Below are 22424 nucleotides of genomic sequence, written 5' to 3' on the forward strand. Positions count from 1 at the left end.
GCTCTATACACTTGCTCATGCTATTCTCCTGCTTAGACATCATTCCCTCCTCACCTTCTCCAAGTCAGGCTAGCATACTGATACTTCACTGTTCATTGCCTCTCAGCCTTTTGGCTAAGATCAAGTGATCCTTCACTGTTTGGGTCAAGTGTCCCCACCTCTAGGATCTCTTCCCTGTCCTCTCAGCCCACTCAGCATCCCCCTGGGCTCCCTGGAATGCTTCGGTATGTAGTACATGCTTAGTTCAGTGGTAATGAGCACAAACACTATTGCCTACAGGTTGGGTGGTCTTGAAAAAGATACTTAATCTCTCTGTCCCACTGTTTCATCATCTAAAATGGGGCTAAAACCAGAAGCCACCTCATAGGATTGTTGTACTAAAATATATACCATAGTAAGTCTCCTACCAAGGTAACTGGAATAGTGGCTATTAATAGATATTAGCTGTTAGTGTTACTGATCTCATTTCCAATTAGAATGTAAGGTTCTGGGGGTCCACGTCTTAGTCATCTTTATTGCAACAACTCCTCTCACCCATTACAACAATGACTTGAGTGACACTTTGGGGGAACAAATGAATCAATAAAGGACTGAAATGAATAAGTAAACAAGCGAAGGAAGCAACTGTAGTAAGTAACCCTATAATTTCACTAAATCTCATCCAGTGCTCTATGTAATTAATTCCATCCCATAACTTATAAAGTGTGAATGGATGAGGGGTGTTTTTAGAGCAGTAAGACAGCAAGAGACCTTCACTCCTAATAAAGAAGCAATTTAAAAAAGGGGGCCCTGCTGTGAATGTGCCACGGCCAGCAGAGAGCCTTTAAGTCAGAAAACCATCTCATGAGATCTCAGACTCCAGACCAAGATTTTAAACAACAATAAAAAGTATTTATATCCCATACATTCCATTCAGCAGTGTCACCATTAAAATGTGATTCTGCCATCCTGAGGCAAGATAAGTCAAGTCACTTTATACAAAACAGACTATTGGCCTCATAACAACTTAGGGAAATTTTAGAAACATACTTAGTGGTTTGTACAGGTTACTTATTTTGCTATTATCAGCTGCCTTCAAATGAATTGTACGTAATTTAGATCAAGGACTATAGTATCACTCTAAGAGTTACCAATCATCCCTGGCCCGCACCCTGTGCTTCTCAAACTCACTGTCCTGGAGCACAGGTCTTGCCGAGGAAGTTGATGTTTGAGTAGGAAGCTGTTATTTGACTGTATTAATTAGACTATTGATTTACTGTTCGATCTACCTGAGTGATTCCTCATAACAAGATTTCTCAAGCTGAGCACTACTGACCTTTGGGGCTGGAGAACACTTTGCTGTGGGGGCTGTCCCCTGCATTGTAGGGTGTTCAGCAGCATCCTTGGTCCCCACCCACTAGTTGCCAGGGGGACCTTTACTTCTGTTCTTACAACCAAAAATATCTCCAGACATTCTCATATGCCCTCAGGGAACTCTGGTTGCTCTATGAAAAATTCCAAAACCTCAATTAGTAAGTGATCTGCCAACCATCCATCTGGCCAGGAAACTCACAGGCATCCTAGAATTCTCTTCCGTGGTACTTTGTCTGAGAACCTGTCCCTTATTTCTCCAGGCACAATTAGTCACTTTCTTCTCCGTGCCCCATAGCATCCTATTCGAGCCTCCATCGTGGCTCTTTCTAGAACTTCAGCTGTGTGATTATGGACTTTCTCTGCTCTACCCCAGCTCCCCACCCCCCCCAGGACTGGCTATTGCCACCATCTCTACCATCACCATCATCATTGTCATCGTCATCATCATCATCATCATCATCATCTACCAAGAACTGAGCTTTTCTTATGTGTCTGTCACTGTGCCAGCCCTTCTGCATTATCTCTTCCACTGGCAACCCTAAAGGTAGCAGTAAACTCATTTCATGGATGAGGAAGCTGAGACTTTAAGAGGTCAAGTGGCTTTATCATGTTGCTCAAAATTGTTTGATTTCAGGCCTATCTTCAGCATGTGAGACACTAAAAGGGCAAGATGTCCATTATCATCACCTTTATAGCCCTCCTCCTTGGCAAGCTTCCTAGAATTGAGTAGATACTTGGTAAATAATCAGTTCTATAATTAGGCATCATCCCAAGTACTGGGGCATAATGAGGAAGGAGTGGGAGGCAGGTGCTAGGAGAGCCTCCCATCCAGCAGAGGAGACAGCACCTCAGGAGCTCATTTTGGTGGAGAGGGTTGTGATGGACAAGGTACCCACAGGCTGTCAGGGCAAGTCAGGAGGCCAGGTAAGACTCCTTAGAGCAGGTCATGCTGAGCCAAGAGGTGAGGCCAGGAGACCATTCCTGGCAGGGCACATGGCCTGAGAAGGGTATCCCAGTCTGTAAAAAAGAAGGCAATTTGGGATTGTTGGAATTTGCACCATGCAGCAGAAAGGATACATAAATAAATTCCCCCTTTGGGGGTCTTCCAGGCCATGCTAAGCACTCCGAACTCCATAGTCCATATCATTTTAAGCACAAAGGTGCCGGATTTCCCTTCTGGAGAGGCCACTCAGAGGGTGGTGTGAAGGACCGATTTGAGGGGAAAGAAAGTAAGAGCAGAAAGGCCAGTTGGGAAGTCACCACAGCAGTACAGGCAGAGGTAATAAAACTCTGAAATGTTTGTTCAGCAAACTTGTTGAAAATGTCTATTTGCCATGAGACCATATTTGGAAACACATCTGGACTTATGAGTGTATAACTGGCCATCAATGTGAGTCATGTCTGTGGTATGAATGGCTGCAGCCTCCCTTCAGCTCTCGTCTCTGCAGTGCCCCTCTCCTACCTGGTGTTTGGTTCTCCACTTATCCCAGGATCCTGCACAGTGTAGCCTTCCCAGGCACCTTGCCAGCTTCAGCTGGCTGTCAGCTCACCTTTGCTAGGTAGTAGTGGTGTGCTACAGCCAGGGCTTCCCGAGTTGCAAAAGCTGATGGTTAAATCTTTAGGATTTTGCAAGCTGGTTGACATCACACTGGTAGTTTGAGATTGGCTAAGGTGGGAGTACAACCCGTGGAAATTGGCAAAAGTCAAATAGCAGGGCTCTGCCCTATAGTCTCCCTCCCAGAAAGCTGGTTTTTAAACATTTACCAGCCACCAGGGCTAATGCACCTTTAAACCTCATCCCTAACGCCATTATTCTTTTTTTTTTTTTTTTCTGGTGTTCCAAGATTCTTTGCTTATGCACCACACCCAGTGCTCCATACAATACATACCCTCCTTAGGGGAGCCTTGGTGGCTCAGTGGTTTAAAGCCTCTGCCTTCAGCTCAGGTCATGATCCCAGGGTCCTGGGATCGAGCCCCACATCAGGCTCTCTGCTCAGCGGGAGCCTGCTTCCTCCTCTCTCTCTGCCTGCCTCTCTGCCTACTTGTGATCTCTGTCTGTCAAATAAATAAATAAAATCTTTAAAAAAATACATAACTTCCTTAACACCCACCACCAGGCTCACCCATGTCCCCACCCACTTCCCCTCCAAAACCCTGTTTGTTTCTCAGAGTCCACAGTCTCTCATGGTTTGTCTCCCCCTCCAATTTCCCCCAACTCACTTCTCCTCTCCTTTAGTCTCTTATGAAACTATTGTATAAAATTTCTGCAAATTTCATTATCTATATATTTATTCCAAATCAATTGCCCCTTATCATTCAACTGTTAATTACATACCTGCTCTGAACCGAGCCCTGCACTAGATCATGACATTAACATGGGGCATAAATAAGCACATGATCCTTGCCCTTACTCACTCTCAAGTGAGGGAGTTAGACTGTAGGATCTCAACACTCAATGGCTCTAAGACCCTGAGAATGTGTTTCTACCCTCCCTGTAGATGCACTTGCCAGAAAGGTTATGTGGGTGATGGCTCAACATGTTATGGAAACATCATGGAGCGACTCAGAGAATTAAACACTGAACCTAGAGGAAAATGGCAAGGAAAGCTGACCTCTTTCCTCTCACTCCTGGGTACGTAGCCATGGGTGCAGGTTTCCGCATAAAGGGCAACCATCTGTCAGGCAAGGCATCTGCAAGACACAATCATCCAGAAAGGGGTAGGCAGGGGAGGAATCTATTGGAATTGGCCTTCCTACAGAGACATCATGCAGGTGAAAAAGAAAGAACAGGCTGCTGTTTCCAAGGAGATAAGGAGTCAGTGCCAAGAGGTCCAGCAGTGTCACAGTTAGTAGGCAGAATGCTGACGACAGGGTCCTGGGCTCACTATAGATTAACAAGTAGGGAACAATGAGACAGGGCAGCTATTGGGACGAAGATGGAGGCCATCCTCTTTCCCTTGACCTTATGAGTCCTCCAGGTGTGAAGCAAGGTTGGCAGATAATACTGGGAACAGAGAGTGACTAAAACTTGGGAGTGTATCCATGTTCCACAGTGCTACTGAGTTTTGAGAATAGTTGGTGTGACCTTCTCACACACACAGCTGGATGTTCAGCATCGTTGCTCTTCCCCCTCTCCAACCACTAATTCTCTGCATTGACACCTATTCTCCCAGCCTCTCAGTCAGGGTGACAATCTAAAATGCCCTCATCATTTCCAATTACCCTCCAGTAATTGGAAGGTATTACCCAATACTCCCTTGAGAATGAATTATTACAACTGATTACAGCATTGGGCAAGACTTTCAATAAGATAAAAATTTGACCAATCAACAGAAGCCTTAAAATATCATTATCAAGAATTTGCCAGTCACCAAAAAATGATCTCGCAGAAAGAGCACTGATAGAGAATGGATCAATGCCATGTTGTTGGCATAAATATGTAGTTAATGCATTAGGTTAACATTAGAATTAACATATGTTCTTAACATACAGTCTGCACAAATGACCTCTTTCCAAGGCAAGACATCCTACAGGGAGTTATTTGTGGCATGCTTCTGGCTTCTTATAACCCTCCTCTAAGAACTCACACTATCAAATAACAGACAGGGGTGACAGAGTGTCCTTTGCAGACTCTGCTCTCAAACATTTCCCTGGACAAACTCCCGTTGACTTTCCACCCATTTATAAAATGCTGGTCCACATTGTCTGCTGTGTGACAGCCCAGAGCCCTCCGTGCTGTCTCAGGTTCTCCAGGAGAATGGAAACAGGACCAGCTACATAACTTGCAGGACACCATGCAAAATGACAAGATGGAGTCCTTGGCTCAAAAATTAATGAACATTTCAAGGTGACCACTACAGAGTATTAAATCAACCATGAGGCTCTTCTGAGTTGGCCTTGGATGGAACAAAGCTGTGTCTTTGCTCACTGTGATGGCAAACAGCTCAGAAAGTCAGGCACTGGGTCAGGGACATGCTGGGATTGACTGAGGATTTTGTCACATGACCCTCACAGAAGGTCTTATCCCAGGCTCTCCTTGAAGTCACACTGTGGCTGCAAGAAAAACCACACGGTTATGTAGATGCTTCTGGGGCCATGACATCATGATGCCTTGCTTTCTTAGAGCTTCCCGGTTTCCCAAGGGCCACACATACCAATTAGAAGAGAAAAGTTCTTAAGTCAAAGGACCTAAATGGACCACGAGGACCATTGCTTGATTTTACTCTTCACGTACCACTGATTCATTTGGCGTTTTCTTTGTTTATGTATTTCTATTCCTAAGACAAAGCCTATGCCTGGCCACTAAGTGAACTGGGACCATTCACTGTGCTTTTGCCCACAGACAAGGGACTGAAAGGATTAAATGTAAGTATTTAAAATAAAGTGGGAAACCCCTATTAAAATTAAATCTACTGTTATTAGGATGGTGATTTAGAGGGGGGCATCAAACTTTTAGTGAAATATAACACCCTTACAGAAAGTATACAGATTGTAAGTGCACAATTCAATGCAATGTCACAGAGTGAATGTACTTGTGTATCCAGCAAAACCATTACCAGCTCCCTAGAGGGCCCACGAATGCCTCCTTCCAATCATGACCCATTCAAGGGTAATGACTGAGGGATCTTAAGGGTAGTCATTTGATAAATAGGATTTGCATAATGCAAAACTGCTTAATTCCTGTGAGAAGAATTAACATAATATATTAACTATATTTGTTTCTTTAAAATCATCATAAGTGATGGGGTGCCTGGATGGCTCAGTCGATTAGGCATCTGACTCTTGATCTCAGCTCAGGTCTTGATCTTAGGGCCATGAGTTCCAGCCCCACCCCATGTCGGGCTCAATGCTGGGTATGGAGCCTACTTTTTAAAAAAAAATTATAAATGATAAAAGTGGTAGAGGAAAGTAGGAGAGCACAGTAGTCTTCCCTGTGAGCAGCTGTTGTCTGAAGTGATATCATGCAGTGGAAATAAAACTCATGGTGCCTGGTGGAGGTATCCTGTCGTGATGGTATTAATGAAATACCATTAATGAAATTAATGAATTGTTGGTTGAATGGAGATAATGGACATATTGATGTGTATAAAAGTGGTTTCTCTTAATCCAAGATATTTTGTGATAATGATTTTTCCTGCATTGAATAAAAACCCAGGAAGTTCCAGACCCCCCCCACCCTAATATGCTATTACTGTTGGATAATCTGAGGTGAATCAGTCATTAGATTTCAGAAAGAGCCTCACATCTCTCCTATAGGGGAGAACTCACAAATATTGAATATCTCTCATGAGGTACTTTGCATGAGGTCTCTTGTTTACTATGTAGATTATTTAACACAGATTAATTAAAAGAATCTGTTGTTTGGTTGCTGATGATGTATAATACTGACAAAATGTAGATTTGATCCAGCAGATTTCAGTAATCCTAATTTTCCTGTTCAAAAGCTCCATGGATCTAGTCTGCACTTTCTTTTCACATAACTTCTTGTTTCATCCACATCTGCTCCCTGGGTTCAAGCTGATTCCTGGATTCCTGCACCTTCCTCACTCTTTGTGGTTTGAGAGGACACTGAGCACCACCTCCCACCCTCTAGATTGTGCTCCCTGCCAAAGTCACCTGTGTCTGAAAGAGCCCAACCCCGAGTTATGGTGCCTTTGCGTTGATGTCTTTGATTGACTAATGTATCCCTCACAACCTCATTTTGTCCTTCCAACACCAGTGGAAATTGAAAGAACTGACTCTCTTTCCTCAGATCAAAGAGCTCTTGATGGATAAGGAGGCTGCTCAGTACTTCGTGAAACTCCACATAATTGCTGGGCAGATGAACACCCAACGTATGAATAACACAGACACTTTCTACACCTTGACTGGAAAGTCAGGAGAAATCTTCAATGGTGATAACGTAAGGCTCTCTCTGATTTTCACTTCCAGAACAAAAGTGTCCCCTGAGCCAGTGCCCACAGCCGACCCTATCTGTGGTTGGGCTCATGAAGGTTATGAAGAACTTCCTTATTCCTTGTTTGCCAAAGCACTTCCCTATGAGGGAAGAAGCAGAGAGCAACACTGGGAAGGATCGGGCAGATGGGATCTGTTTTGGAAAGGGGGTTAGAAATATTTTGCTCTGGTCTGAATTCATCTCCAAAGAAAGGTCATTCAGGTGCCAGCAAGAAGAAGATTTGCAGTAAACCTCTTTCCTGGCAGCACCAGCACACAGCCAGATCTGCATCCCCCTTGCAAAAGGAAATGGATTGTTTTAGGTTGCTGGAGTTTATCCATCCTCAGCAAACCTAGCATTCCATCTCTCCTAATGCTGTTAGTTCTGTTCCGTTGTTTAAGTAAAACTACCTTCCTCCCCTCTCACAAATAACTTTCTCTGACTTCACTGAGCCAGAGGGGACATGATCAATAGACATGGTTTATGGTTTATGGCCTATATTGTTGCATTTCAGCAAATATCAGTAGTTGTTAGATTATTGAGTACTTACTCTATACAAAGGACTGAGATGAAGTTTCATTTATGTTACATAAGACTTGCAAAATTCAGTAAAGGTGGTTTTCAAGTGGGAAAACTGAAAGATCACAAGTAAGGGCCAAAGCCAGGATTCAAATGCAGATCTCCTTGACTCCAAGACCTGAGTCATTAACCAGTATGTTGTACTGTGTGTGTGAGGATGAAAGAAGGGATTGATGGGTGGTTGGATGGATAGGTGGACGGATGGATGGATGAATGGATGGACAATTGATAGATATCAGACTAATGGATGAAAATGTATCTTCTTTTCTCACAGGGACATTCTTTCACCAATTCGTTCATTCATGCACTCATTCACTCATTCATTCATTTACTCATTCAACATGTATTTATTATCGATAGATTTAAGAGCCACATGAAAGGAAGAGGGAATTAGCTTCAGTCATTTATATAACAAAAAATTTTTATTTTGTGCCTTGTCCACACAACACACTAAAGTAGGTGATAAGTTTACAGTAAAAATTGAATCATTTTGCCGTTTCTGACCTTGCAGTCTATTTGGGGAGACTTATGATTCCTATTCACATTTAGCAATCCCTGGTAGTCATCGGTGATTTCACACATTATCTCATTTGAACTTAATGAATGAAAGACCTGTGAAGTCAAGCAAGCAAATGACACCTTTCCCATTCTGGGTTCAGTGACTTATCGAAAATCATGTAGCCAATAAATGACAGAACCCAAGGACTCAGTACTTCTAATCCAACACTTCTTCAAGGATACCACATTAATTTAATTTTTTTTCTTGGTGATTTAGGACAATCAACTAAAGCTTAAACTCTATGGAGGCAAAAATAACGTACAAATTATACAGGGGGACATAGTTGCTTCCAATGGGCTCCTGCACATCCTCGACAGAGCCATGGACAAGATGGCACCCACATTTGAGAGCAACACTGAGGTGAGTGTTTCAGGTAAAAGTTAGGTCAACCCAAATCCATCTTTCTTTGTTCCCTGGAGAGTCATATCAAAGAAGAAAATGCATGTCAACATTATGTGCTTGTCCTTCATCTTTACTAGGACCCTAACCATGGGGAAAAAGGGATAATTTCTGTCTTCAATAGAATTCTGCCAACAGAAAGAAAAATATGCATTAGGTGTTGCATTGGGTGTTGGAAAGATCTCAATTTTATTACCTCTTTTATGGTCACATATGAAGAAGATTCAGTCCAGTGACCAGTTGTCATGAACAATTATCCTTTATGGAGCAGGGCAGTCCTCACTGTGATAAAAATTTATTCCTTTTGACTCATTTGATAATGAATGCCCACACATGCAGAACATGCAGATCTGAACCACTAATTCCATGATAATAGGAAACATTTCTATTTTGAGTTGCAGTTGACCAGGATCTTTCCTATCAACATTTATACATAAACTCTGCATGAACCTTTTATGTTGGAGTGTCTATATCCTAAACCACCTATCTCTTGTCATGATTTTTAGGAAACTATAATGACAATGCTACAACCAAGATACAGCAAGTTCAGATCTTTGTTAGAGGTATGTACTTTTCATGAATTTCTGGAAAATGGTTTTATGTCCAGTCTTTTGTATAATGAGCAGAGATGTTATTTATAAATATTTGCTAAGGAATGACTTCAAGTATTTGTCAGAGATAGGTTGCAGATATAAAATTTCATTCCTCGAATGCAGGAAACCAGTGTGGGACATGCCTTAGATGAAGATGGGACTGGTGGACCATACACCATTTTTGTTCCAAGTAATGAAGCGTTAAACAATATGAAGGATGGAACTCTTGATTACCTGCTTTCTCCAGAGGTATGACACCCTACTTATTCTGATGACATCATGAAGCCCATACAGACTTTTTCCAAGCTAGTGATGTGCAACAAGTGACACATGAATCACCATCTATCCTCCTAGGCCCCAGCAAGACAGACATCATTAATCAATCACAGTCCTCAGGAACTATGGATGTAGCTCCAGTCTCCTAAGCAGAGATCCAAGTAGCCAGCCAGACTGAGCACAGGAAATGTAATCTATATGCAACTTCAGGTCTAAATAATTGGTTTGATTTTTTTCCTGGCTCTTCTAATATTTCTCAGTAGCAAAATCAATATTTTAAGTTCCCTACAATTTCTAAAACTACCTAGTAAATGAACTCTAAACTAGGCCATTCTAGGCCAGGTCTAGGCTAAATTTAAAAGGAGTAAATGTCAGTTAAGTGTCTGACTCTTGATCTCAGTTCAGGTCTTAATCTTAGGGTCGTGAGTTCAAGCCCCATGTTGGGCTCCATGCTAGACATAGAGAATTCTTTTTTTTTTTTTTTAAGAAAAATGAATAAATGTTATTTTTAGATGCCCCAGACATTCCTTTCTATTGCTTTCATCTTTCTTCATAATAACTCTCTCCTTAAATACCATAAAGTCCTTCAGTTCTTTCACATTCTCTCTAGAAAAGAGATTTTTTTACTCCTTCACACAAGAGTATAAGTGACTGAAACCATTTAATGTTTCCTTTCCCAGAAATAACAGGCTTAAACCAAAGGGAAGAGGGGAAGAGTACCTAATTATGGACTTTTATTCATTAGAATGTCAAATGATGGAATTATAGGAAGGGCCACAAGCTTTCCTCCAGTGCCCTGAAATCAAGCTGCCATCTTGGCAATGAGGCAAGACCTCAGGTGGATTGGTTCATTATAGAGAATGGAGGATCCAAATCTTTTAGGGTAGTGATTTCTAAACTTCAGTATACTTAGGAATCACCCTTAGAGTTTGTTAAGTAGGCAGCTTCACAATCCATACCCCCAAGCATTTTGATTTAGTGACACTTCCATGAGATCTAGAATTAGACATTTGTGGAAGAACCAACTTTCTAACCCAGGCCACACTGTTCTGGAACCTTGAATATTTTTGCATGTATGGTTTAGAGAAGCACATGGATATACACCTTTCTAGAATACTTTCAGGTATCTACAAGGATATCTTGCCTTCAGAAACTTTGAGTTAAAAATATATGGGTCGAAAAATATATGTAATATCTTACTCTACATACAAATATTCGCCATATTAAAGGATTTGCTACTGGTTCTACTTAAAATGTAGATTTCCCACTGTCTTCAAGATAGGATGTTATTTTAAAAGTACAATTCACGTACAAGCTTTCTGAAACCTAGCTATTGCAGAAAGATGGTTATAGCTCTCTTTGGCACTCACCTACTACTTAATTTTAAAGCTAAAAAGTAATGTGGCTCCCTTGGGAAATTATTAAAATCCTGAGATTATATGGCTTTGTTGAGTACATAGCTTCTAATTTGATACCAGTTTTTTAAAATAATATTAAAGAAGTTCTCATACACCTAACCAGCTACACTTAAAATTAAAACAAAACCTTTTAATTAGAACAGAAAAATATCAACTTCCCTGCTTTCCTGTCAAGCACTTTTCTTCATAATTCCTTCTAATTGTGGCTGGAGCTGGCTGGCTTGCTCGGACTTTCAAGAGTGGATTATGTAGGGGCGCCTGGTTGGTTCAGTGGGTTAAAGCCTCTGGCTTCGGCTGAGGTCATGATCCCAGGGTGCTGGGATCAAGCCCCGCATCAGGCTCTCTGTTCAGCAGGCAGCCTGCTTCCCTTCCTCTCTCTGCTCTCTGCCTGCCTCTCTGCCTACTTGTGATCTCTGTCAAATAAACAAATAAATAATTAAAAAAAAAAAAAAAAGAGTGGATGGTGTACCTCTTCCCAGCTTCGTTCAGTGAAGATTGCCTTATAACTCGAAATTAGCCTATGGTGGGAATATTTTTTTCCTTTCCTCCTTAAACTTTATTTTTTTATTATGTTATGTTAGTTACCATACAGCACATCATTAATTTTTGATGTAGTGCTCCATGATTCATTCTTTGTATATAAAACCCACCGCAAAAATTGCCCAACTCTGTAGATCTGGGCTCCTTTGTTTCTCCACAGATCTGATTTACCAGCACACCACTGCTCCTGACTCTCTGTCTCTTTGCTCTCCAACACAGTATCTTTCTACCTGCAGAGAATATAAACATTTCAAGTCTCTTCATTCCGAGTCAAAACTGTTCTCTACTTTAATTTCTAGATGAGGAATAGAATGATCATTTCCACTTTTCTCTCAGCCCCAGAACCTGTTTAGTTAAAACTTCTCAATCTATAGGAACATCCTTCTCTCCAAAAATTTTAACAGCATCCTTCAGCTTTATTTCAGGGAAGAATCTCAGCTGGAGACAGAAAAGTCCCCAGCGGCTATGCCCAAGAGATGGAAAATAAACTGATTTCATTAGAGGAATGGCTTCTAATTCCGATTTTAGAGTGCCGTGTTTCCTTTCCAGTGTATGTTTCTGCTTCTCCCTGAAGCAAAACTTCAGTCTGGTAACCATCCTATCCAGACAGAGGCCACAGTTCCTGAGGACGAGCCTCAGTTTATGACTTCCTCACCGAACTAGGTGAAATGCAAGCACAGGGAATCAGAGAGACTGACTTTTGCCAATTCACAAATACCTTGCAAGTAACCTGGGACAAAGAGAGGTGAAACTGCAGAGTTTGAGGTCATGTTAACAATTTGGTAGAAAAACTCTCTTTCTGCCCTGGCATCAAAGGGCTGGGTTTTTGTTATTTTTACCTAAAACAGCAGGGAGAAAGCGAATGTCTTCGTAAGGGAAAGGATGCATGAACCACACGGAAAGGCTCTGCTACAAACAGCAGCACCTGGACATGCATCCCATCGATCTGAGCCACACTGGACTCAATTCTAACTGAGTGATGGCCCTCATGGCTCCCAGCCAGACAAAGCGACAGGCACACACACAATGGCAGGAATGATACCAATCAATTCCCTTGTTGCTTTCATTTTCCTGCTTCTTGTAAAAAAGGATCCAACACCAATTAATTCTTAGACCTTTAGAAGTGAGCAATCCAGTTGATAATGTCCTCCCTACACAATCAGAGGGATGGAAGGGGTCCACACCACTCTCTTTATTTTGCAGGCAAAACCGAGCCTAGAGGAGCTACGTGGCTTGCTCAAGGTCACAGCAACAACAATCAGGATTAGAACTCAGGACCCCAAGGTCCAGCTCAGTGCTCTTCCCAGGACCCCCTTCCCCCTTTTAACTGACCGGCACAAATGTTGATGCGGGGCCCACTGTGTGGCCTGGCGGTTCTGATTAATAAGCCAGACAGACCTGGCCCCTGCCTTCCAGGAGCTTGCAATCCAATTTGGGCTGACATTTCCCAGGGGTCCTCACCTTCGCTCACCCCTTCCACCATTAAGCATCCAAATTTGGAATCACATTGCTTCTGCCTGCAAGTCCTCACTTGTGGGTACCAGAAAGAAGCTGCAAGGAGAAGGTAAGAGCCAGAGTCTGAGTCTGAAGTCACAGAGTAACAGAGCCAAGGCTACAGAAACATTGCTGCTGGGGCTGCTGCCTGGAGTTCAACTCCAATATTTTCACGGGCAACCCTGACCTCCGCATACTACTTTTGGCTTCTCGATAGGGTGGCCATACAAGGTATCATCCACACCAGGATAATTGAGAGTGAATGGGGCTGCCAACATGCAAGGCAGACAGTAGAGTTGTACCAGAAGAGCCAGGATAGGGGATCGCTCTATTTACAGGAAACTCCCCTGGCCTCCGGATCTAGAACAAGTTCAGAAGGGAGTCTGGGCACATGGGACCAAGATTCAGCAGGGCTCTCTTTCAACCTGGGACTCCTCACTGTTAGGACATGTCCCTAGAATGTCAGCTTCTGAGAGGTGACTATGATCTGAATTTGTGATCCTCTCCTTGTCCAAGCCAGAGTGACCAAGCCAAAAGTGCCACTTATGAAGCAGAACTCAAGGGTTATGTAGCTTGTAACTCCCAGCTCTGTCATCTCCCAGCGAGATTGCAGATCCCCAAGGCTGCTGGTCCCCAGAGAGCGGTTCCCTGTGCTCCTCCCCTCTGTTGGCTCTCCCCAGCGCACCCTATGGGGATTGCTTACTCTGCTGATAGTCCCAAGACTCTTTTTTCTCCACCGCTCCAATGTTTCTGAAGCATGAGGAAGAGTGGAAAGGGTTTTGAAGGAGAGATGAGCGTGGACTGTGGTGGCTCAGAAGAAGGGAGTGTCCTGACCAGACAGTCCTAAGAAGGATTGTGTATTCCCAACTAACCAGCACATAACCTGACAAGCAGACGTCTATTTACAGAGAAAATGAAACAGAATCATTAACTGAGGCTGACTTAGACATTCCAGAATGTAGCTTTAGCCATTCATAGAGGTAATGGAACAGAGTGACTGAGAACTTCTTAGTCTTATTATCCTAAATTAGCTTTGTGACCTCTGTCATGTCTTTAATACTCAGTGTTATCACACATAAAATGAGTCAATAACAGTCCCTCCCTCGCAAGGCTTTTAAGAAAATTATATAAAATGTGCCTATAATGCTTTCAGAACAGGTCCTTCCACAAGGGAGGAATTTGGTGAATGTCAGCCTTTTGGAGATGGGGTTTTTCTCATCCTGCACTTCCCAGTGAAGAGATTATGGGACATTGACTTTCCTTGATTATACATCCAAAGTCATTGGGGGAAATTCCCACAAAAGGGGGAAAGTTGTATTTTCTGCAATGACTAAAGAAGTATTTTAATTCTGTTGCAGGGATCTCGGAAGCTTCTGGAACTCGTCAGATACCACATTGTCCCATTTACTCAGGTTGGTTCCACTTTCCTGCCCTATTTTTTCCTGCTTTCCACATATCTGACCTTGACTTAAATTCCATTATTACAGCGCTAGAGAACACGTGGCAGTTGTTCTTTATCTGTAGCTCTAGGCATGCCTTTAGCAATGCATAATGAACCCCTTATCAAAGAAACCCTCAAAGCCACGAAACTGATGACATTATTTACTTCCTAGAATTCCAGGCTATTTTTTCCAGTGAAAACTTTACAAAAGCAAGGCTCTAGGCATTGCTCAAAATGTCTGTGCTGTTCTCTTCTCTTTACAGCTTGAAGTGGCTACTCTCATTGCGACCCCACACATTAGGACCCTGGCCAACCAGATCATACAGTTCAACACCACCAGCAACGTAGGTGAAAAAATTCAACCGCTGCTGTCATGACTCACATGCATTTTTGCTCTGCTTATGATTGTTCACCAGGTTATCCCACCTCTACCCTAACTCCCAAGCTTACGATTTTGATTACTTCACTCATTTGTTATTTCTTGTATTTCATGATTTCCTTTATTTGCTGAGCAACTGCGGATATGAGACTCTGAACTTGATGTCCAGGATAACTCAATGAAGAAGACAAGCCTACGGTCTAGCAAGGAAAACCAACTTTGAGCAACTAATTAATGACCAGCTCATCATTTAATTATAATTATATTAAGTGCCGTTATAATGAGAGTTTACAATAAGAGGAGGCTGGGTGTCTAGAGCCCCTCAGTGAAGAAGCAATGCTTCAGCCAGGCTTCAAAGAATGAGTACAGAGAACTTGGGCAGGGAAGAGCAGAGGAGAGGTCCAGGCAGAAGGGAGAACATGTGTAAAGGCCCTGGTGATGGGAAAGAACGTGCCTTATTTAAGAAACTCAGCAAAGGCAGCATTATTCAGCTGACTCTCTGGGCTAATATCACCAAGAGTTCCGACAGCATGCAGATTATGTCTCCTGTTGATTCATCGCTGGTGGAGATGATGATGATGATGCATTTTCTCTGTATCTATTGAGTGCCCACTATGTGCCAGACACCATTCTGGGTCTTAAATGTAGACCCATGAGCAAATAGAGAAGAGTTCCTGGTTTCATGGAAGTTTCAATCTAGTAAATAGGAAGATAAACAATAAACAAATTAAGTAAGTAGGACATAGAATATATTAGAAGGTAGTAAGGGCTAAGGCAAACAAACAAAGAAGGGGAACATAAAGCAAGCACGGGGCTGACATTTTAGGTAAAGTGCCCAGCAAATCCTCATGGAGAAGAGAACATCTGAGCAAAGGCTTAAAGGAAATGAAGAAACAAGCAAGCTGTGGGAATATCTGGGAGAAGGAACATCCCAGAGAAAGGAAGCAGAGCAAGGCATAAAGAAAGGAGTGTATGCCTGACCTTGTTGAGGAAGAGCAAGGTCATATCATGGCTGGAACAGAGGGGATGAAGGAAGAGAGGTAGGAGAGATCAAGGCAGTGGGAGGGAGAAGGAGAAATGGGGTCAGGTCACACATGGCCTAAGAATTCTTACTTTAAATGAGATGAGGAACCATACGGGATTTCGGTGGAGTGACACGATCAGACGTCTATTTGGGGAGGCTAGTTAGAAGCTGACTGCCATAACCCAGAGTGGAATGATGGTGACTCAGACCAGGGTGGTAGCAGAGCTGTGGGAAGAGGTGGTTGTATTCCGAAGGCATTTCAAAGGAAGCCCCAAGAGAATCTGCTGATGGATTAGAGAAAGAACTCTCCAGAGCTTCTGACTGGAGCCACAGGAAGTATGGAGTTGCCTTTAATATGATGGGTGGAGCAGTTCTTGGGGGAAAGTGGAGGTCAGAATTCTTTGCCACCCTTTTCAATTTCTGCTCGCTCCCCTGCAACATAAGTGGAGATTTGTCTGGATTTTTTACTGATATATATCCCCAGAGCTTAAAGCAGAGCATGATAGAGGATCCATAAATGTATCTGGAATGAATGAATCCCTGCTTCATCAACAAAGAGGTAAAACGGTTAACCCGAGGACTCTTAGCAAATCTATCATAGGGCTAGAATGGTTACCATGTAGACCATGTCTACAGAGACATCCTTGCCTGGTGTCAGTCAGGAATTCATTTAAGATCCATCTTTCCTGTGATGTCTGGGTGGCTCAGTTGGTTAAGCGTCTGCCTTCAGTCCTGGTCATGATCTTGGGGTCCTGGGATCGAGTCCCTCATCAGCCTCCCTGCTCAGCTAGGAGCCTGCTTCCCCTTCTTCCATTCTTCCTGCTTGTGCTCGCTCTCTCGCTCTCTCTCTCTGCCAAATAAATAAATAAGTAAGTAAAATCTTTAAAAAATTATCCATCTTTCCTGGGTGCCTGGGTGGCTCAGTCAGTTAAGCATGTGCCTTTGGCTAAAGTCAGATCCCAAGGTCCTGGGATTGAACCCTGCATTAAGTTCCCTGCTTAACAGAGAGCCTGCTTCTCCCTCTCCCTCTGCTGCTCCCCCTGCCTGTGTTTTCTGTCTCTCTCTTTCTCTCAAATAAATAAATAAAATCTTTAAAAAGAAAAATCCATCTTTCCCTGAGGCACCTGATTGGCTCAGTCAATGAAGCAACCAACTCTTGGTTTTGGCTCAGGCCATAATCTCAGGTTCTGGAGATCAAGTCCCAGATGCTCCCCATGGAGCACGAACCCTACTTGGGATTCTCTCTCTCCCTCTGCCCCCCCACACCCACTTGCTCACCATCTCCTGTTCTCTCTAAAATAAATAAATCAACATTTGTTTTAAAAAGACCCATCTTCTCCTGTCAGCCAGGCCCCTCTCATAGCAACCCTCTGAGAGGTCACCAGCACCCAGCTCTGCCTGGGGACAGCTGGTGTCCGGCAGGACAGAACGAAATATGTCACTGCTTTTTTCCAGGGACAGATTCTGGCAAATGATGTGGCCATCGAAGAGACAGAGGTCATTGCCAAAAACGGCCGAATCTACACCCTGACCGGCGTCCTCATTCCTCTCTCCATCGTGCCAATTCTGCCCCACCGATGTGATGAAAGCAAGAGAGAGATGAAATTGGTAAGGAATCTAGGAAAATAAGTAAAGAGGAGCTCCCGAACAGCCCCACAGGGCAGACAGCGTCCTTCCCTCTCACACTTCTGAGGAAGCTGACAAGGAGGGTCTCACCCCAGGAGCCTCATTCCACACGGGTTTTTGTCCCCACAAAGAGGCAGGTGGGCCTGAGGTCCTAGTTCATAAACTGTGAACCGAGGCTTCTTGTGGGAATGTTCCACCATGACCAACGCCTCCCAGCTCTAGTGGCTCTTTAGAGCTGCCGTAACAAATGACCACAAAGGAAGAAGCTTAGAGCAACAGAAATGTATTCTCTCACCGTTCTGGAGGCCAGGGGTCTGAAATCAAGGTATTAGCAGGGCCGTGCTCCCTCAGAAGGCTCTGGGAGGGAGGATCCTTCCTCGCCTCTTCCAGCTTCTGATGCCTCCCGGCAATCCTTGGTGTTCCTCAGCTTGTTGCTGAGTTATTCCAATCTCTGCCTCTGTGTTTACATGGCTTTCTCCCCTGTGCAGGCCACTGTGTGTGTACCCCTCCCTTCTGTTGTGACACCAGTCATTAGATTCAGAACTCGCCCCTCAATCTAGTATGACCTCATCTTAACTAATTACATTTACAAAGACTTAATCAAGGGAACACAAATTTGGGGAGGAACACTATTCAGCCAGCTACACCAGAAGTGGGATCAGTCCCTGCCTGTGTCACCTCGGACCCCCTTGTTCTAAGCCCTTAGCTTTACTCCAAGAAATGTAAAAAAGAACTTCTTCTCAGATGAGTGCTCTAGGCCTTGCCAATCAACCATCTTTCTTTTTTTTTAATTTTTAATTTTTTTCAAATTTCTTTTTAGCGTACCAGAATTCATTGTTTATACACCACACCCAGTGCTCCATACAATACGTGCCCTCCATAATACCTACCACCAAGCTCACCCAACTTCCCACCCCACACCCCTTCAAAACCTTCAGATTGTTCTTCAGAGTCCATAGTCTCTCATGGTTCATCTCCCCTTCCAATCTCCCTCAACTCTCTTCTCCTCTCCATCTCCCATGTCCTCCGTGTTATGCTCCACAAATAAGTGAAACCATATGATAATTAACTCTCTCTGCTTGACTTATTTCACTCAGGATAATCTCTTCCAGTCCCATCCATGTTGCTACAAAAGTTGGGTATTCATCCTTTCTGATGGAGGCATAATACTCCATAGTGTATATGGACCATATCTTCCTTATCCATTCATTTGTCGAAGGTCATCTTGGTTCTTTCCACAGTTTGGCGACTGTGGCCATTGCTGCTGTGATCATTGGGTCACAGATGGCCCTTCTTTTCACTACATCTGTATCTTTGGGGTAAATACCCAGTAGTGCAATTGCAGGGTCATAAGGAAGCTCTATTTTTAATTTCTTAAGGAATCTCCACACCCTGTATTTCTTTTCAAATACCAAACTTTCTGTTTGTCTATGAGCTTGTGTACCCTCTAGTGACCTTTCCCATTTCCATGGCAACCAACTTGGGTGAGCTAGTTTTATTCAGAGCACCCCAAATCTCAACACTGCTATACATGGGATCTTTCAGTTCCCATGGAAACCATACCCCTGAAGTTGCCACAATAATAGGTCTGGGTCTTTCTTTTCAGAACACTGCAATAATACTTCAATGATTATTCTCAAAATATCCTTGGAACATGGACATTGAACAAGGAATAATGGCCTCATTTTATAGGTTTTATTTACTGATCCCTCTTCTTATCATGAAGGCTGGAAATAGCTGTTTGGTCACCTGATAGAGGATGGTGGCTGGTTCCACGATAGGTTTTAGGATATTGTATGGGTACCCATCCTCCATGCCAGTCATATACCAACTGGGGGATCTGATTCCATTCTGAGCATCCCTTTTTAAGAGAGACAGAAACTCAGTCACATTCCTAGCCAGGCCCTGGCAGTGACTGATATTTGGTTCATTCTTTGAAAAAAATAGTTTTGGCAGGTACATCGCCTGGCTTGGGCCAGGGTGAAGATGAAAACAGGCCAGGTAAGAATAGTCTCATCTTCTATCCCAAAGGCGAAAGATTTTAGAAAACAGGGCCTCTGCTGAAAAGATTCAGTAAGAGTCTAATTATTGACTTTAGAGCTTCCCCATCCCAAGCAGCTGCCATTCAAGTTCAAGGAAAGAAGTCTATGCAGGGGTAAGGGCATCCCCAACTGCCTACCTTGTGGCAACATTGCTCTGTTCCAGGTTGCTTAAAAGCTTGTTCTCCAAATTCCTAAAGGAAAGAATCTAGATGTGGGTTTGAGCCACTACCCAAAGGATCTTGGTTTAATAGAGAAAAATGCTTCCCAATATCCCATATCTTAGGATAGAGTCTTCTTTTACTATTTTCTCTGGGTTTAAAGTCAGATCTATCTGCTGTACATGATTTAGAATGGTTTTGATTAGATATGTTAAGAGTCCAAAGCTGGGATGCCTGCATGGCTCAGTCGGTTAAATATCTACCTTTGGCTCAGGTTATGATCTCAGGGTCCTGGGATCGAGCTCTGCGTTGGGCTCCCTGCTCAGCCGGGAGTCTGTTTCTCCCTCTCCTCCTCCCCACCATTTGTGCTCTTTCTTGCTCTGTCTCACCCTCTCAAATAAATAAATACATAAAATCTTTTTTTAAAAAACTGCAAATGCATTCTTTGCAAAGTATTCAGGGTTAGCACAGGGTAGGAGCAGCTGGCACTCACTGTCTAGGAGTCTCAGTTTTCACCAGCCTGAGCCCATAGCTGGTTTTAGTCTTATATGTTTGGATTTTAAAGGTCTAATTACTAATTCTCTGTACTAGTTAAGGTCCCTGCAGGAAACAGAAGTTACCCCAATGGTTCAAACGAAGAGACTTTAATGAAGATGCTTATAGAGGGGGGTGGGCAGGGCTAAGGAGCCAAACCATTTATGCAGGAACATCAAGGAGAAGCAATGGCAGGAAACCATTACCACCCCAAGAGGTGAAGAGGGTAGAGCTAGGAGGTACCTGAACCCAGTGAGAGCTGGAAGAGTAGAGGAAGGTGACACTAAGAAGGAGCTATAGTGAAGGTGCCCAAGCATAGAGGTAGGGAAGAAATACCTGGATCTTGCCCTCCTCCTACACACTAGCATCCTGCTGGCATCTTGCACTGGCCAAGACCATGAAGATGCTAGGCAGGGGAGGCAAGAGAACATTCTTTCAGGTCTACCTGCTGGAGCACAGAGCCCAAAGGAGAATATCAAAAAATCAATTTAGAGAGATTTGGAGGCACTCATCCCTCTCCATCCTCCTGAATTCAAGTGAAGCAAGAAGCCCAGGGAGACTAAAAGGCAGAGATTCAATGCTCAGCTTCACTGCTGCTAAGCTAATTGGAGAACAAGGCTATCATGTGTGACCAGTGCCAATGCTTCATCTCTGGCACAGGTGGACAACTGCAATGCTTCCTCAGGGACAGGTGCCTCTACACAGTGGAGAGTCAATCAGAAACCTCAGGCTAGTGGACAGTCTAGCTGACCTTGAAAGAGGGAGAGGAAGAGGCTGCTCTGAGTGAGATCAGTTCCAGCTCCCAAACCCTCTGGCACAGGCACTGACTTCCCTCCTTCTCTCTGGGGAGGTGCCAGTAGGGAGTAGAGAGGGAAGCCAGGAGTGGTCCCCTGGAAGAAGGAAGCATGAGGTCAGGTAGGGTGGTCCCCTGCTCCCTCTTACAGGGATGCCTATACTGATCCTTGTCTTTCCTTCCAGGGCACCTGTGTGAGCTGCTCTCTGGTGTATTGGAGCAAATGTCCTACTAATTCTGAGCCCACGGTGAGTGTGACAGCTTCGAGAAACCACACATCACCCAAGCAACCCGACTGGTGTTGCTTCTCATCCTTTCTACCTTTCTTCTTAAAAGTTAGAAATTCCAACTGGGGTAATGTCAGATTGGCTCTCAGGCTAACAAAGGGGGGAGGGTAGAAAGCCCACTGTATGGGGGAGGGTAGACAGAACTGCATTTGAATCCTTGCTCATTAACACTGGGTGCATTGTTGAACCTCCTTAAACTAAGTTTTTTTGTTGTTGTTGTCTGTAAGAAATAATAATAATAAGGTTATTATAAATATAATTATAAATAATAATAACAAGAAATAATAATAACAACAACAATAATAAAAACCCATGTACAACCTAAATCAAGTGGCTACTCAGTAAAGATTCATTCCTTCTCTACTTCACCCTTTTACGTCTGTGTAGGGTAGTCAAAGCTTTGCCTTCACCATCTTAAGGTACCCCGCTGGGCCTGAGAATTAGATTAACAAGAGGAAAGTTCACAGATTTTATGTGTACATGGGAGTGCCCATAGGAAAGCAAAGACCCAAAGAAATGGCAAAACCCAAATGTTTATGGGGATGTGGTAGAGTAAATCAAGGGAGGAAACTGTGGGAACGTCACTGAAATGTACAGGGAGGCTCGAGGAAATTTGGAGTTATTTTAACAAGGTCCATTTATGCAGCTCTTTCCTTGCATCAGCTTCTTGTCTCTGATGACAAGAAGGTCTCTTTTGTCCTGGTACAGGAGGACATCTTCCACAGGGGAGCTTTATCTCCTCTTCTCCGAAAGGAAAGGGGGGAAATCAGAGTGTGCCTTTTCTGTCTGCCGTGTTTCAAGTATGCCTTGAGCTCAAAACGATCCTTATGCCAAAGCGGCCAATTTGGGGCTGGCATAGTCTGCCCCACGTTACTCCTGTTTGCTCTTCCCAAACACTTTTCTGGATAGAAATACAAGGACTATCAAGAGAATGACATTAGGACCATCCAGCCCTTTTCAAGTTTGACTGAATTCTGCATACGTCTATTGAGAG

At 43.4% G+C, this 22424-nt stretch overlaps 1 protein-coding gene across 2 annotated transcripts in view; it reads left to right on the forward strand.

The window, feature by feature from the left end:
• The window catches only part of STAB2 (stabilin 2), a 166905-nt gene that overhangs the window by 50755 nt on the left and 93726 nt on the right, over positions 1-22424 (forward strand). For both annotated transcript variants that reach the window (XR_009356928.1, XM_059186690.1), the window contains exons 10-19: positions 3852-3985; positions 5636-5718; positions 7106-7255; positions 8643-8786; positions 9332-9388; positions 9542-9667; positions 14505-14558; positions 14851-14931; positions 17446-17598; positions 21329-21391. Coding sequence is in view for 1 of the 2 variants with exons in the window: in XM_059186690.1 (XP_059042673.1) it covers positions 3852-3985; positions 5636-5718; positions 7106-7255; positions 8643-8786; positions 9332-9388; positions 9542-9667; positions 14505-14558; positions 14851-14931; positions 17446-17598; positions 21329-21391 (1045 nt within the window). In the remaining variant the exon portion in view is untranslated. The remainder of the gene's footprint in view (positions 1-3851; positions 3986-5635; positions 5719-7105; positions 7256-8642; positions 8787-9331; positions 9389-9541; positions 9668-14504; positions 14559-14850; positions 14932-17445; positions 17599-21328; positions 21392-22424) is intronic.

Source organism: Mustela lutreola, chromosome 8 (assembly GCF_030435805.1).
Source record: "Mustela lutreola isolate mMusLut2 chromosome 8, mMusLut2.pri, whole genome shotgun sequence".
NCBI classification, from domain to species: Eukaryota; Metazoa; Chordata; class Mammalia; order Carnivora; family Mustelidae; genus Mustela; species Mustela lutreola.